Below are 18,342 nucleotides of genomic sequence, written 5' to 3'. Positions count from 1 at the left end.
TGCTGGCAATACACAGGCCGATGTATAGTGAATGAGTAGCAATGATCACTACCACAGTTCTATCATCGGTAGCACATCCGTGATTACACAGGGAGATAGGATGACCATTATCGTACCATTTTCATCCTGATAAAATATGCAAGTCAGTTGACAAACAAGTCATTGCTTGTTTATCAGCACCACGATTATACAGGCCAGTTATCATGAATAAGAGCTCCCATGAACACTTGTAATTGGATTCGTATTGTGCAGTGTAATATGGGTGTAAAGAGATTTTCCAATAGAGTGATTAAACAGGTTCCAGCAACATGGCCCCTGAAATAGAAGGCACATAATTAACTCCATCTTCTCATCCTGGAGCAGCAGTTTACATCCGGCTGGCTATGAGCCTGGTCACATGGACCACTCCAGCCAATGACTGGCTTCAGCAGTGATGCGGCCACAAGCAGCATGTCACCAATAAAGCCAGTCATTTGCTGGAGAGGTGAACATGCCCACACCCATAGCCACCTGGATGTAATTAGCACAAGGACAGGAAGATGGAAACATAGGCAGTGTGGAGCAGGAAAGTATGAATCTATTTAAGGGGCTATGTTGCGGGAACTTAAATACTTCAATTACTCTTACCGGTAATCCATGTTTACCATTAGCCAATGACAGCACCTGTGATAGATCCTCCCCCTTCTGGGCAGGAAACAGGAACTTCCCAGATCTTTAAATTGGTCCACTGCCTTCCACCACTCAGTATTTGACAAGATTCCTTGCAACCAGCAACACACCTATATACAGTGAAACTAGGAACACAAGCAAAAAAAAAAAAAAAAAAAAAAAAAAAAATTTAATATCTCTCTCTCTCTCTCTCTCTCTCTCTCTCTCTCTCTCTCTCACACACACACACACACACACACACACACACACACGGAAAACTGCGCCAAAAGGGAGATATCTTTTTTTTTTTTTGGGGGGGGGGGGGGAATTATGCAGGTGCTGTCATCATGGGCTCATAGAAAAACATTACCGGTAAGAGTAATTGAAGCATTTCCTTTACGCCCAATGACAGATTAGACTAGATGACCATTAGGGAGGGACTACAGCACCTTTCCCCCAAAAGACATATCCTGCACAGATGAAAGGTCCAATCTGTAGTGCTTGTAAAACGTAGAGGGGGGGGGGGGGGGAACGGTCTCCACGTTGCTGCCCTACAAATTTGCTCAATGATAGCGCACCCCTTTTCTGCCCAGGAAGAGGCTACTGCCCTAGTGGAATGAGCTGAAAAATCTAAGGTACCCGATGTTGAATATGCCAGACCTATCACTTGATCCATCTGGCTAAGGTACGGCTTGTGACTTTCGAGCCTCTGTTCTGATCCTGAAACTGAACAAAGTTGTGGGGTTTTTCTAAAGCCCTTCGTAGACTCTAAATATGCACAGACACCTTCTCTCGTCTAAAGTATGAAAGGACTCTTCCTCCTCATTCTTTGGGTTCTGACAAAAGTAGGGAGAACCATTTCCTAAGATTTATGGAATACCGAAACTACTTTGGGCAGGAATGCAGGATCCGGTTGGAACACAATTCTAATCTCCAGAATCTGAGTATATGGCAGGGAAGATGACAAAGCGGATAGTTCTACTTGTCTGGCGGATGTAAGGGGGGCCACTAAAAATACACAGGGAGTGAGAGAAAAGAACGCAACCGGCACTGCTACAGGCACCCATGCAGTCACTGGAGCACATAAAACACTTGGATCCCGAACCAAGGGGGGCAATGTGGTAGTTATGCATAGGACATGTTACATGCAAGAAGCTTATAAACAACTCAAAGATATCAATACCTATGCCCCCCTCACCTCTGACCCCACTCCCAAATATCAACAGCAACTAAGAGCATTATTGTGGAAGTATGTTGACAGAGGTTTTCTAACTAAGCGCATGGCCGAAAAGCTCTATCCCCAGTTCCCTATCAAACCTGTGTGGTACATAGTACCCAAGATCCATAAATCGCTGGTAAACCCACCTGGGCGCCCCATAGTGTCAGGGAACGGTTCTCTGACCGAACCCCTGTCCCAATATTTGGATTGGATGTTGCGCCCAGTGTTAAAGGGGGTCCCTTCCTATTTGGAAGATACCACAGGTTCTTTGGAGGCTCTGAAGGATGTACAATGGCAGGACGGCTTTTATTTAGCCGCGGTAGATGTGGAGAGTTTATACACCAGGATTCCACAGGAACTGGGGATAGAGACGATTAGGGAAATTCTGCGCAGTATTAGCAAAAGTGACGAATATGTTGATTTAGTCAGAATCCCTCTCATTCATATTGACACATAATGCCTTTACTTTCCATCAGAAATGGTTCAAACAATTGTTAGGCACAGCAATGGGGACACCTGTCTCGTGCACCCTGGCTAATTTATTTTTAGCTATTTTTGAAGAGAGGTATATCTACACTGTCCAGAATCCATTCATTCGATATATCAAGGTTTTCCTTAGATATATAGATGATATATTCATTGTCTGGACGGGTGATCTGCATACGTTTAGTGCATTCGTGGAATATTTGAATCAAGCTAACAATATGAACATGCGGTTCACCAGCACAATCAGTGCGGAGGAACTGGATTTTCTTGATGTCAAAGTGAGGGTTAAAGATGGTCAGCTAAACCCCACTATTTACAGAAAAATTATATCCACGAATGCACTATTACATTATAAAAGTTACCACCCACCCCACGTAAAAACCGCCATTCCTTACGGCCAATTCATGCGTCTTGCTAGAATTGTGAAAGATGACTGAGTTTAAAGACCAATGTGGAGACATGAAGAGACAATTTGCACAGAGGGGTTACCCGGAGAAGATAATAGATAACGCATATTTAAAGTGCTTGCACAAGAGAGGTTCTGGGTAGGGACATCCACACGAAAAAGAGGAGACAACAAAATAATGATGGCGAGCGTAGAGCAGTGTTCACATTTGACTTTTCACCAATGGCTTCCACTATCAAAACAGTGATCTTGAACAATTGGCAGATGCTGCAGAGGGATCCCTCCCTGGCAGCCATGGTAGACAATCCTCCCATTGTCAGTTTTCGCAGAAGTAAAACTATAGGGGACGCTGTTGTCAGGAGCAACCTCCCCCGTCCAGTTGATAACTGGCTGGGCAGGAGTGCTCCCAGAGGAAACTTCGCATGTGGACACTGCTCTATGTGCGCACATGTATACAAGCAGAAGTATCAGCGGCTGGGACATGTAGGACATGTAGGACATGCAGTTAGACAATTTATACACTGCAAGGCCCAATATGTTGTGTATGCAATTTTGTGCCCATGCGGGAGATTTTACATTGGAAAGACACACAGGTGCCTATATGTACGTTTCAGGGAACACAAAAAATCTATTATTATCACCAGAAATGGAGCAACTAGATTAATTGAGCATATACATAATGAACATGCAGGGAACAGTGACATTTTGAAATGTGCAGGTATAGAAGTGGTTCATACCCCCATGAGAGGGGGGGAAGGGGGGACAGAAAACGCATTCTCCTGCAGAGAGAAGCTGCATGGATAATCAAAACACAGGCCATGGGCCCTCTAGGGTTAAATGACAAGAATGACTTAGCTGTTTTCATTTGATTGGTTACAATCAAGTGGTATAAAAAACATATGTGTGCTAAAACCAGTGACGTGCATGAGATGGGGGTATTTCTAGCCCCCTCCTCCTTAATGTCACAGGAGGCTTGACAAAGCGCAACACAGCGCGAAACAGCTGTAGCCTGTCCATTCACCTGTGTCCTGTCTGCGTCCACGATGTGCATTTGAAAAATAAAACTGCAAACAGCAACTTTGTGACCATTGGTGAGTGCCGCGGTGCTTTTTTCTTCTGCCATCACCACTAAAAATACAGTTTTATAGGATAGCATCTTTAAAGGGATGTCCCCAAAGGGCTCAAACAGGGCCTTGGTTAGAGTGGATAGCACCAAGTTAAGGTCCCACAGGGCTAATTTAGATTTAACTGTAGGACAGTCTAGAGGAACCCTTAATAAACCTTTTGACCCAGGGATGAGTAGCTAAGCTAAAGGCAAAGAGCACTCAGTGCTGAGACCCGGACCTTGAGAGTGCTAGGTTTAAGCTTTTTGTTAAGGCTCAAAATCCAGGCCGTCCGGTGCAGGTTTCTCACTGCCGGGTGATGTAGAGGGACCCGATATAATAGGTCCTGTCTTTCTGGAAGTATCCAGGGATCGGCTATTGATAGTCTCCTCAACCAGGCAAGCCAGACTCTTCTCAGCCAGAACGATGCCATTAGGGCTCTTTCACACCTGCGTCCTTGTCTTCCGGCATAGGAGTTCCGTCGTCGGGGCTCTATGCCGGAAGAATCCTGATCAGTTTTATCCTAATGCATTCTGAATGGAGAGAAATCCGTTCAGGATGCATCAGGATGTCTTCAGTTTCGGAACTGAACGTTTTTTTGGCCGGAGAAAATACTGCAGCATGCTGCGCTTTTTGCTCCGGCCAAAAATCCTAAACACTTGCCGCAAGGCCGGATCCGGAATTAATGCCCATTGAAAGGCATTGATCCGGATCCGGCCTTAAGCTAAACGTCGTTTCGGCGCATTGCCGGATCCGATGTTTAACTTTTTCTGAATGGTTACCATGGCTGCCGGGACGCTAAAGTCCTGGCAGCCATGGTAAAGTGTAGCGGGGAGCGGGGGAGCAGCATACTTGCCGTCCGTGCGGCTCCTGGGGCGCTCCAGAGTGACATCAGGGCGCCCCAAGCGCATGGATTACGTGACCGCATGGCACGTCATCCATGCGCATGGGGCGCTCTGACGTCACTCTGGAGCGCCCCGGGAGCCGCACGGACTGTAAGTATGCCGCTCCCACTATGGCAACCAGGACTTTAATAGCTTCCTGGCTGCCATAGTAACACTGAAGGCATTTTGAAGACTGATCAGTCTTCAAATGCTTTCAGTTCACTTGCAGTGTTACGGATCCGGCAGGCACTTCCGGCAACGGAAGTGCACGCCGGATCCTAACACCACAAGTGTGAAAGAGGCCTTAGGATCACTGTTGCTTGCTCCCTCCTGATCTACTGGATCACTCCGGGCAGTAGGCGGAGGGGAGGAAATGCATAGACTAGGTCCTTCCCCCATGGTTGTGAGAGCGCATCTGTGCCTGTCGACTGATCCTCCCTGCTCAGAGAAAAGAATCTTTCGCACTTTGTTCTCTACTGAGGCGAATAGATCTATTGTGGGAGATCCTCATAGGGCTTCCATTTGGTGAAATAACCACCCGATTCAGACACCAATTTGCGCGAGCAAGAGTGAATTTCCCCTGTATTCGCAAGATCTTGCGCCCCCCCCCCCCCCCCTTGTTTTTTGATATAAGCTACTACTGAGGCGTTGTTGGATAGGATCCTGACATGTTTGAGGCAAAGATGGGAGACTTTCCTTTAATGCGCACAGGACCGCTCTTAACTCTCTGGCATTTTGATAGCAACCCCCTCTCCCAATTGGACAAAATGTGCCATTGAAGTATTCTGGATTTCCCCCCCCCCCCCATCTTTACCGCTACCCTGAGGTATCCGAGATGGATGAATGGGCACGTGATAGTAGGCATCTTTTATATCTTTTGAGGCCATCACGCAGTTGGGGGACAGATGGAGGACCGTGGAGGAGATTGACTCCATCCTGAATTTTTGGCAAGTCAGATATTGGTTGAGACTCTGCAAATTTATTATCAGTCGGAATGTCCTGTTGGGTTTGGGAACCAAAAATAGGGTTCAATACAAGCCCTCTCCTTGATCATTTTCCGGAACTGGTACAAGGACTGCCTTGCCCAGGAGGTTGTTTATTTCCTCCATAAGCACCGCCTGTTTTGGAGAATGTTTGTTTATGGAAGTAATTTTTAATGTCCTGGGTGGTAGCCTTTTGAAGTCTAGGCGGTAGCCTTCCTCTATAATATTCCTTACCCAGGTGCTTGCAGTAATATTTCACCAGGCAGGAGAAAACGAAGAAAGACGACCGCCTACCTGGGGCCTGGCATCATTGCTGAGAGGAACTCGAAGTCTGAGGTCTGGATTTAAACAGCATGCTTTTTGATTTATCCCATCTCCATTCCCTTTTCTTCTGATCCCCAAAACCCTTCCTTCTCTCACTATTCCGAAATAGCTTCCCCTGTCTAGGAAAGGACAGCGTTGGAAAACCTTTTTTTCTCATCAGATGCCTTATAAAAAATATTGTCCAAGCTGACCCAAACAAAAAATTTCCTTGACAAGGAAGGGCAAATAAATAGCTTAGACTTTGACGCTACATTGCCCTTCCACCCCTTCAACCATAGGGACCTTCTGGCTGAATTGGACAGTGCAGCTGCTCAAGCAAAAAGTCTCAATGCATTAGCAGAGGCATCAGAAATAAAGTCTACTGCTCTGGACATGGTTGGTATAGCTTCCAGAAGCTGATCCCTAGGAGTCTTGTTCTCTATATGAGACTCTAGTTCCTCCAATCAGACTTAATGACCTTGTCACTGAAGTAGTCGCTTTATTTGGCTTAAAGGCAGAAGTGGATGCCTCCCAATTCTTTCTAAGGGTACTTTCACACTCGCAGCAGGACGGATCCGGCAGGCTGGTCTCCCTGTCGGACCAGTCCTTCCGCTGTTTCGCCGGACCGGAAAAAGCTGCCGGACTAAAAAGTCAGACATGCAGGACTTTAGTCTGGCGGCTTTCGCTGTGCTGCGCCGGAACTCCGCCCCCATTATAGTCAATGGGGACGGAACGGCGGTCCTGCGAAACAGCGGAAAGATGGATCCGACAGGGAGACCAGCCTGCCGGATCCATCCTGCCGCAAGTGTGAAACTAGCCTTAAGTAGGAGTCTGCCCTTTTGTCCATGGGATCTTTAAGGGACCCTAAACCCTTAAAACTGAAGAGCCGTTTTTTTTTTTGCTACAGGAGAGTCTACACTGGGTATTGCCTGCCAAGCTGATACTTCTTGATCAAAGAGGTACTTTCTCTTAACCGCTCTAGGGATAAATAATTTTTTGTTGGGCTTCTCCCATTCACGTTTAATCATGTATTTGATGCAACCCTGAATGGGGAACACCTTAGACTTTTTTGGCTTTAGGCTTTCAAACATGAGTTCTGGCCTACACCTTGACTCTTTTCCCCCTCCAGCTCCATCGTGGATCTAACCGCTTTTAATAGTAGATCCATATCCTCCGCTGAATAACAGCTTCCCTGTCAAACCCTCAGAGGAGGAATCTGAGCTTGCAATGGCACCCTCCTCAGACTCAGAATCTGTAGTATCCTACTATACTTTTATATATGACAATTTGATCCTGGGTATCTAGGATAATTGGAGGCTACCCTCCCATGTCACGCACACAGACAGTAATATTTGCTAACAGTTGATATAATTGCAACCTGTTATAGGGGTGAGGATGACTTTTATCCGTTGAAAAATTGAAAATTATTTACTATGAAAACAGGCATGTTATATTTATTCTCAGCCCATCACAGGGTACAGGGTCATTTTTGTGTTATGTTTATTGTTGTTTGTATTACACGTTTTTAACCGGTGAAAGGATGTCATTGTTCACACTGTGCGGCTTTTTCTCAGGAAGTTGAGACTATGGCACTCCAGAGGTTAATATGACCAGAGAACTGCAGCGCAGTGTGTTACCAATTACACTAGTGATTGTTGTATTCAACGAAAGGTGTGATGTACTGTGTGATAGCCTATGGGGTTGGAGGCTCCACCCTCCCCTCCTTGGATTTTGGAGGGAGGAGCATTCCAACTCCTTAAAATTGTGGGGTCACACATAGCAAAGTGTTACGACTAAGGGTACCAACCCGAAACGCGTCAACGTTATGCTGTGAACGATGTGGCTGTGTCCGTTATTCATATGTGAAAAATAAAGAAGCGCTTTTAGAGGATCTCTATTGCCTCCGGGACCTTTCTTTTCAAGTTACCTGTTTCCTCCACTATCGTCTGAGCTAGGCAGGGATTTTTTTTTTTTTTTTTTTTTTAAGATGTTCCATAGAACAACAAACTTCTTTTAACTAACCTCTGGATGCTTTGCAATAAAGATGGTGACTTGTCTGCTACTAACTTATCCAGACATGGTTGGCAACATGTTTTGGGGTAGGACAGGCCCAATTTTCGCTTGCAAATTCCACATTCTCTAGCTCTTGTTTTGTGGGTAGCTTTTCTTGGGGCTTCTTTGACCTGCATTTAATAAAATAGCCCCAATCAGTCCAATTCTGACAACAATAATAACTCCCCAAAGAGAGATGGTGGGGGTTAACCCCCTCTTACCCCCAGGAGTACCATGCTGGATTCGGAAAGCTGCTCCTGCCTGTCTGTGCGCAGTTGAACTTCCCCTTCTTCCTGCATGATGCTGCTTCAAGGGGGCAATGGAGGGAAGATCTGGCTGTCCGGTCAAGTATCCGTCTTGCCGCTGCTCCCTCCATGCTGGCTGGCGTTCCTTTTTTCAAATGGGCAGCGCAAGGCCTGCCATGTTTAGGCTCCTCCCCCTTCCAGCCGGTGAAATGCACACATCACTTCCAGTGCGACGCGCGCTTCCAGACTCAGCCCGCCACAAATGAGAGGAGAAGATCCACCTCCCCCCTCACGCCGAACTTCACCGGCCTGGCAAGGGACAACGAGGCAGCCACAGGCATCCCCCCCCCCCCCCATGGCGCTGAAGGAGGGAGAAAAACGCCAGGCTTCTCAGCAGCTCCTAGTGGAGACTTACGCCGACAGGTACCTCCACTAGGTTTTAGGCCTTTTAACCCCAGAGGGCCTGTAGCCCCGAGAAAAGAATCCTCCCATCTCTGGACAGGAAACCGGAAAGAACTGAGTGGTGGAAGGCAGTGGACCAGTTTAAAGATCTGGGAAGTTGTGACAATTTATTAATAGGAGACAGAATTTGAAGTAACACTTTCCATCACTGAAGAGGACAGTGCTCTACCATCTCCTGCCTACCCAGCTATAGGTGCCCTGCAATAACCATTAAGCACTTTCCCTTACAAGTGCGGAAAGCGTTCACTGGTTAATCCTTCAATGACCAGGCCTGAAAAGGCCTTAGGCTCCTTTCACATCAGTTTCTCCTTTCCGTTCTCCTGCTCAGTCGAGGAGCAGGAGAACGGAAAGGATGGATTCTGCAGCTAACTGGGCGTAACAGAGCCTAAAGACCCCATGGACTATAATGGGCCCGTTTGGTGTCAGCTCAGAATACGATTTATTTTTTCCCTTATTTTATTATATTTTTGCCATATGTGTCTGAGGTCTTCAAAATACTTAAATTTTTGTTGCACCCTTTCTTGTATTTGCCCCAAAAATACAGTGATCAACTGGTTCCAACTGCATAATGCTAACCTATTTGGAGAAGGCAGAAGCACTGGGGGGGGGTTTCTCCACAGGTCTGCCACCATCATTGACCGCCAGGGAGCTGACCTGCTCCTGCTATTAAGTCTCATTCATAAGTCCATGAATGTGTGCTCGACACAGTGGCGTGCTAGGGGATTTATCTGCACCAATACAGATGAAAGCGACCATTGCTGGAGCGCAGGGGGCTGCGATCCTGTTGCTCACCAATCAGCTCCCTGTGCTCCTCCACCTCCTTCAGGCCGGCGGCGATCTGAATGGTGAAGTAGGAAGACTTTACCCTGCTCCACCATTCAACCTGCAGGCAGAGATCGTGCTGCTGACATGTATGGGAGGAGCCTGCAGCTTGGAAATCTGCATAAGCTCCACTCAGTGCTGCAGAGCGATCTGTGCCTGCAGGGAAGAGAGGTTTGTGAGCCTTAGGAATGGGACAAGGTGAGTAGGTACAGTGGGCATTACTATAAAGGGGGCACAATGGGGAAAATTACTTTGAAGGTGGCACACTATATATATATATATATATATATATATATATATATATATATATATATATATATATATTTTTTTTAAGTATTTGGGGAAGGGAGTGTGCAGCATACGGGTAGGCTACCCGACACTGCTAGATTTGAATGTGTATTTCCCTTTAAGCCAGTCAGGCCGGTTACCGGCAATCCTTGTCACAGCCAGCAGAGGGAGCCCCCAGTTCAGTATAAATAGGCTAGGGCCTAGCTCAGGAGAGGAGAAGTTTCTAGACTCAGGGCTGAGAGGGTAGAGTAAGCCCTGTGACCGGATTCCAGATCCGAGGAGCAGGTTCCCCTCCTGAGTCCGTATTCATAGAAGCAAGAAGGGCATAGCTAAACAGCCTGAGGACACAGAATACCACAGAGGCCAATCTGATAAAGCAAGAGGTACTCAAGATAACAGAGGAGGTACTAGATAAAGACAGCTTCAAGGATACGCCAGATATAGGGCATTAGACCTTGGAGAATAAGTCACATGTTTCAGGACCAGTCAGGAATAGTGTGCAAGCCGCCTGTACTGCAACTCCTGTGATTAACACTGTAAAGAACATTGCTATAACCGGCCAGTCTGTACTTCTAAGAACCAACTGTATTCAAATAGAAACCAACTGTCTTCCATGGAACTGCGCTTCCAACTGCGTCCATGTATGATTCTCACTGACATTCAGTAAAGTTCCAGTTTTGGTTGGCTATCCCGTGGTTGCTTCATTCTTCTACATTACTATACACGGCGTGTCACCGTTTAATTGACACTGGCGTCACGAACATTAAATACCTGCCTGTTCCAGTATTTGCCCCGATTGAAGACGACAGGGGATCCCAGGTTAGTGGGTTAATCTGCACTACAAAGCCCAGCATACACTACTGACCCCCTGGGACACTGCAAGTGCTAGAGAAAGGACCCTCCCGGGTGCCAAACACTCTAGGCATGCCACTGTCTCCACAGATGGCACACATCCACATTCAATTTATTCACAAGCATGCTCAACTTGGTCTGTATTTGAGGATACATCACACCCATTACAGTTTATGGGTCAGTGAAAACCACGGATGCTAACTGTTTTGTAAATTATTAGCAAGAGAGGTATTGAAATTTTTTTCCAGCTGCAGGGTCCTTGAAACAGACAGCAAAAACAGACCACGCACGGATCCTTCAGAGATATCACTGACCACCGTTTCATGGATTTTAGTATGGACACGGATGTGGGAAGAGTTTAATTCTGTGCATTGCTCCAAGCAGAAACACAGCCAATTGCACCATTAGCTGTAAAACAGGAGCTGCGTAACTTGGCTCTAAGGGCCATATGCAGGCCGTGGGCTGTGTACCCCATCTAATAGGCTAGAAAACTCTTAACACTTATCAGCATACCAAGACATTTTGAACAATTGTATGCTGCCAACTTTGTGGGGAACACCTTTTTCTGTTTCAGCATAAATGTACAACAGTTCACAGCAGCAAAGGCATTGTTGGTGTAGAAGAACTTAAAGACTCGCACAGATCCCTGCCTTTAAGGGCTCACACACTTGACCAGTGGCTGTTTGGCGGATCACAATCACAAAATTTTACACAGATACATCAGGCATTTGGGAAGATTTTAGACTGGGTCCTCGCTCTCTAGGACAAACCGTTCCTGAGATTCCCCCCCCCAAAAAAAAAAATGCATTAGCCAATAGAAGCCTGGTCACATGACCCTTATTAGCCAATAGAAGCTCACATGCCCTTAATCTCCACATACAGTTTTACACCAGGTTTCCATAACAACCCAGCCATTTTTCTTCACTGCTTCAGGTCAGCTTTAAAGGGGCAGGGCACTGTGGATGACACTGTTAGGGCCGTTTCACACGAGCGGATGCCGTGTGTGACATCCGCTGCGTGAATGACAGCCAAGACCCGATGCAGACTACAGAGGCATGGAGCAGTAACATGATTGATAATGCTCCATGCCTCTGATCTTTTTACTACAAAATCAGTGACAACTTTATCTCACTGTGATTTTGTAGTATCAATCATGTTACTGCTCCGTGCCTCTGTAGTCTGCATTGGGTCTATGCTGTCATTCACGCAGCGGATGTCACACACGGCATCTGCTCGTGTGAAACAGCCCTTAAGGGAGCGGAGTGCTATGGAGGTCACAGTTCAGGGGGCAGGTAGAAACCCCGCCCCTCCCACTCCGCAGCGGACAAGGAATATATCCATCTATCTATCTATCTATCCCCCAACGTCAGGTGTAGGGGTGGAAGGGAGGGTACATTTCTCCCTGCAGCTCATGCTCAGACAACACAGTGCTGCTGTGAGCTGTTCAAAAATTCCTGTGTCCATCTAGGCCCTGCGCCGGACAGGGAGTCTGAAAGCCGGACTGTCCAGCCTAAAACCGGACCTCTGGCCACCCTAGGGGTGGGGTACTCTAGAGGTCACTGTTCTACTTTGACATAGTGGATACCTTTTAACTACACACAGACATTAAATGAAATACATAGATGAAATATACCCATGCGAAGCCGTGTTCTTCTGCTAGTAAATAAAAAAAAAAAACATCTCTGCCTTACCTGAGGAGAATACATTAGAGAAGTCAGAAAAGCCATGGCCAAGGCCTTCAGCCCCCTGTTTGATTTGAGCTTTAATAATCCTGTCTCCCAGCAACACATTTTGACTGAAATTTTCACCTTGACACATCAGGTTAGAGTTGCCTGTGAAAGCAAAATGAAAACAATTACACCAATAATGGAGTTGTCCCCATCACCTTATCACCGCCAGCAGAATTCCGACAGTCATTTGCTGCTGGGGGAAGCTACAGATGACCACACATTTTCACTGTAGCGTCAGACATTGATAAAGAAAGCTGAACCAATTAAGTGCCCACGTGGCAGTCCGTAGATTGAAAGGTAGAATAAGCCGCCAACATGTCTGAGAGCTGCTGGAAAAGTCAGAACGTCTTGTGCACACTAATACCTACTGACTGTACGGTTGGTTTCATGGAGTACAGCATATGTGGGTGGCCTTTACAACATGATGGCTCGCACATCCCAATTTCTGCCCCCGTGAGAATAGCCAATATAACCACGTCTTATATGTCAAAGTAAGATTTCAATAAATCTGGATTAAAATACACATCTTTGCAATTGAAACCGTCAGTTAACACAATACAGGCAGTATTACGATGGCACTGATCAAAAACAAGCCTTGCACTTTAAGCATCTGTTTAGATATTGTAGGATAACCGTGCAACCATACAAAATTGACTTAAGTTTGAATGTGTACGTAGCATATTGGAATGCATTTCTATTCCCAAAAAGAGTCTCCTTTAACCACTTTAGCCCCGCTAGGTGAAACCCCCTTCATGACCAGGCCACTTTACACTTCGGCACTACACTACTTTCACCGTTTATCGCTCGGTCATGCAACTTACCACCCAAATGAATTTTACCTCCTTTTCTTCTCACTAATGGAGCTTTCATTTGGTGGTATTTTATTGCTGCTGACATTTTTACTTTTTTTGTTATTAATCAAAATGTAACGATTTTTTTGGAAAAAAATGACATTTTTCACTTTCAGCTGTAAAATTTTGCAAAAAAAAAAAACGACATCCATATATAAATTTTTCGCCAAATTTATTGTTCTACATGTCTTTGATAAAAAAAAAAAATGGTTTGGGTAAAAGTTATAGCGTTTACAAACTATGGTACAAAAATGTGAATTTCCGCTTTTTGAAGCAGCTCTGACTTTCTGAGCACCTATCATGATTCCTGAGGTTCTACAATGCCCAGACAGTAGAAAAACCCCACTAATGATTCGCTGATGGGCATAGTGAGTTCATAGAACTTTTTATTTTTTGTCACAAGTTAGCGGAAAATGATGATGATTTTTTATTTATTTTTTTCTTACAAAGTCTCATATTCCACTAACTTGCGACAAAAAATAAAAAAATTCTAAGAACTCACCATGCCCCTCACAGAATACCTTGGGGTGTATTCTTTCCAAAATGGGGTCACTTGTGGCGTAGTTATACTGCCCTGGCAATTTAGGGGCCCAAATGTGTGAGAAGTACTTTGCAATCAAAATGTGTAAAAAGTGGCCGGTGAAATCCAAAAGGTGCACTTTGGAATATGGGTCCCTTTGCCCACCTTGGCTGCAAAAAAGTGTCACACATCTGGTATCGCCGTACTCAGGAGAAGTTGGGGAATGTGTTTTGGGGTGTCATTTTACATATACCCATGCTGGGTGAGAAAAATATCTTGGCAAAAGACAACTTTTCCCATTTTTTTAATACAAAGTTGGCATTTGACCAAGATATTTTTCTTACCCAGCATAGGTATATGTAAAATGACACCCCAAAACACATTCCCCAACTTCTCCTGAGTACGGCGATACCAGATGTGTCACACTTTTTTGCAGCCTAGATGCGCAAAGGTGCCCAAATTCCTTTTAGGAGGGCATTTTTAGACATTTGGATCCCAGACTTGTTCTCACGCTTTAGGGCCCCTAAAAAGCCAGGGCAGTATAAATACCCCACATGTGACCCCACTTTGGAAAGAAGACACCCCAAGGTATCCAAAGAGGGGCCTGGCAAGTTCATAGAAATGTTTTGTTTTTTTCGCAAAAGTTAGCGGAAATTGATTTTTTTATTATTTTTTTTCTCACAAAGTCTCACTTTCCGCTAACTTAGGACAAAACTTTCAATCTTTCATGGACTCAATATGCCCCTCAGCAAATACCTTTGGGTGTCTTCTTTCCAAAATGGGGTCAGTTGTGGGGTGTTTGTACTGCCCTGGCATTTGAGGGTCTCCGCAATCATTAAATGTATGGCCAGCATTAGGAGTTTCTGCTATTCTCCTTATATTGAGCATACAGGTAATGAGATTTTTTTTTTCTGTTCAGCCTCTGGGCTGAAAGAAAAAAAATGAACGGCACAGATTTCTTCATTCGCATTGATCAATGTGGATGAAAGAATCTCTGCCAAAAAAAAAAAAATAAAAATAATGGAGGGGAAAGGCGTCTGCCAGGACATAGGAGCTCCGCCCTACATCCATACCCACTTAGCTCGTATGCCCTGGCAAACCAGATTTCTCCATTCGCATCAATCGATGTGGATGAATAAATCATTGCCGGGAACATACACACATACACACATACACACATACACACATACACACATACACACATACACATACACATACACACATACACACATACACACATACACACATACACACATACACACATACACACATACACATACACACATACACACATACACACACACACACACACACACACACACACACACACACAGTGTTTGCCAAAGCATAGGAACGCCGCCTCCTCCTCAGCTCGTATGCCTCGGCAAACGTATCTGTCACTGCAGAGGAGAAAATCCCGTCTTGCAGCGCCGCATACACCGACTTGCGTGTAATCTGACAGCAGCGCAATGCTTCTGTCAGAATGCACATCGGTGCTGCAGCTAGTAGATTGGTTGGTCCACCTGGAAGGTAAAAAGACAAAAAAAAAAAAAACAGGCCGCAACGCAATAATTTTATTAACTTTGCAACAGAACATGCAACTTTAACTTTTTGAACTGAACATTAACGTGTTTGCTTACTGGTGTGTTTTTTTTTTTTTTTACCTTTATAGAACAAACCTCTCCTTCCCCATGGGTCAATGTGCAAAGCGCAAATCGCCCAAAGATGTGCGTTATGCACTTTGTCCCATGTGAAAGGAGACGTTTGCAGCAGCAGTGAGTGAATGGGCCCTAATAGCCCTGTGTGCCTATCCTGGTGAGATGATCCCTATGCTAATAGTGTACCTGTGAGTGGTACTTCCGGAAACACTCTCCAAAGCATAGGGCAGGGTGGTCAGGACAGTCAGGACAGAAATAGCGGGTGTCACGCCTTATTCCACTCCTGCTACAGACACGACATCTTTTTCGGGGTGACGGTTGGGTTGAGGTACCAGGAACGACATTGGGGAAATGTCGCTCGTGTAGACGGCTAACTACACTGGTGGATGGGGCCACGGAACCTCCTGGGTACAGGAGGTTCTCGATGATCTCTTCCTGAAATTTGAGGAAGGATCCAGTTCTCCCAGCCTTACTGTAGAGAACAAAACTATTGTACAGAGCCAATTGAATTAAATATACAGACACCTTCTTATACCAGCGTCTGGTTCTGCGGGAAACTAAATACGGAGACAACATCTGGTCATTGAAGTCCACCCCTCCCATGTGGAGGTTATAGTCGTGGACTGAGAGGGGCTTTTCAATGACACGGGTTGCTTGCTCAATTTGTATTGTCGTGTCTGCATGAATGGAGGAGAGCATGTAGACGTCACGCTTGTCTCTCCATTTCACCGCGAGCAGTTCTTCGTTACACAGTGCGGCCCTCTGCCCCCTTGCAAGACAGGTGCTAACGAGCCGTTGGGGGAAGCCCGCGCGACTAGTTCGCGCGGTACCACAGGCGCCAATCCGTTCTAGAAACAAATGCCTAAAGAGGGCCACACTTGTGTAAAAATTGTCCACATAAAGATGGTACCCCTTGCCGAATAAGGGTGACACCAAGTCCCAAACTGTCTTCCCACTGCTCCCCAGGTAGTCAGGGCAACCGACCGGCTCCAGGGTCTGATCTTTTCCCTCATAGACACGAAATTTGTGGGTATAGCCTGTGGCCCTTTCACAGAGCTTATACAATTTGACCCCATACCGGGCGCGCTTGCTTGGGATGTATTGTTTGAAGCCAAGGCGCCCGGTAAAATGTATTAGGGACTCGTCTACGCAGATGTTTTGCTCTGGGGTATAAATATCTGCAAATTTCAGGTTGAAATGGTCTATGAGGGGCCGAATTTTGTGGAGCCGGTCAAAAGCAGGGTGGCCCCTGGGACGGGAGGCGGTGTTGTCACTAAAGTGCAGGAAACGCAGGATGGTCTCAAATCGTGTCCTGGACATAGCAGCAGAGAACATGGGCATGTGATGAATTGGGTTCGTGGACCAATATGACCGCAATTCATGCTTTTTTGTCAGGCCCATGTTGAGGAGGAGGCCCAGAAAAGTTTTAATTTCGGAAACTTGGACTGGTTTCCACCGGAAAGGCTGGGCATAATAGCTTCCCGGGTTAGCGGTTATAAATTGTGTGGCATACCGATTTGTTTCTGCCACAACTAAGTCTAAAAGCTCCGCAGTCAAGAACAGCTCAAAAAATCCCAGGGCCGAACCGATCTGAGCTGTCTCAACCCGAACTCCAGACTGGGCGGTGAAAGGGAAAACTACAGGTGCGGCTGAAGTTGGGGACTGCCAATCAGGGTTTGCCAGCACCTCTGGGATTCTAGGGGCTCTATGGGCACGTCTTTGCGGTAGCACCGTACCAGCTTCAACTGCCCTTCTGGTGCTCGCCACTTCACCATGTTGTACGGCAGTGCTGGTACTAGGTCCAGGAAGGGCTGGGCTGCTGGTGTATGCCTCACCACGTAATCCGACAGCACCAGCCCCACTCTGCTGCTCTTGAAGCGGATCCTGCGCAACCTGCGGTCTAGCGACACGGGGCCGGGTACGCCTGCTGCTATCAGGGACCTCAGCCTCCTCGTCCGAACTTTGGGTCAGAGAGCCACTGCTTTCTACAGGTTCGTATTCTGACCCGCTGGATTCATCAGATGAGGGTTCCCACGCCTCATCAGACTGGGTCAGAAGCCTGTAGGCCTCTTCAGAAGAATACCCCCTGTTAGACATGTGGGCAACTAAGTTTAGGGGTATTCCCTGAGACTACCCAAGAAAAAAAAAAAAGCAAGCCTGTCTTACAAAGGGGAGCCTAGCGAAGTACCGGAGGCCGCTGCGGTTGATAAAAAAAATATCAAAACAGTTTTGTTTTTTTTTATCGCCGCAGTGCGTGTAAATTGAATGTGCAGCGATCAAAAAAATTTTTTTTTTTGTCACTGCGGTGGGGCGGGTGTGGGCGAACGCACGTGTGGGCGAGCGATCAGGCCTGATCGGGCAAACACTGCGTTTTGGGTGGAGGGAGAACTAAAGTGACACTAGTACTATTATAGATCTGACCGTGATCAGTTTTGATCACTTCCAGATACTATAAAAGAATAACGGACTGCGGTGCGGTGGGCTGGGCGCTAACCGATCCCTAAACTACCTAACCAAGGGGCCTAAACTATACTGAAACCTAACGGTCAATACCAGTGGAAAAAAAAAGTGACAGTTTGCACTGATCACTTTTTTCTTTTCACTTGTGATTGACAGGGGCGATCAAAGGGGTGATCAAAGGGTTAATTGGGGTGCAGGGGGGTGATCTGGGGCTAAAGTGTGATGTTTGGTGTACTCACTGTGAAGCCTGCTCCTCCGCTGGATCCAACCGACGAAAAGAACCAGCAGAGGAGCAGGCAGCCATATAACAGATCATATTTACTAATATGATCTGCTATCTGGCACTTTGATTGGATTTTTTAAAAATCAG

General features: G+C 46.1%; 1 protein-coding gene across 1 annotated transcript in view; it reads right to left on the bottom strand.

The window, feature by feature from the left end:
• LOC122937880 (glutamate decarboxylase 1-like) overlaps positions 1-18,342 on the bottom strand; it is a 215,543-nt gene that overhangs the window by 183,808 nt on the left and 13,393 nt on the right. Inside the window, exon 2 of the mRNA XM_044293041.1 lies at positions 12,445-12,585. Coding sequence (XP_044148976.1) covers positions 12,445-12,585 — 141 coding nt within the window. The remainder of the gene's footprint in view (positions 1-12,444; positions 12,586-18,342) is intronic.

Source organism: Bufo gargarizans, chromosome 5 (assembly GCF_014858855.1).
Source record: "Bufo gargarizans isolate SCDJY-AF-19 chromosome 5, ASM1485885v1, whole genome shotgun sequence".
Lineage (NCBI taxonomy): Eukaryota > Metazoa > Chordata > Amphibia > Anura > Bufonidae > Bufo > Bufo gargarizans.
This window is presented reverse-complemented; position numbering and strand designations above follow the sequence as displayed.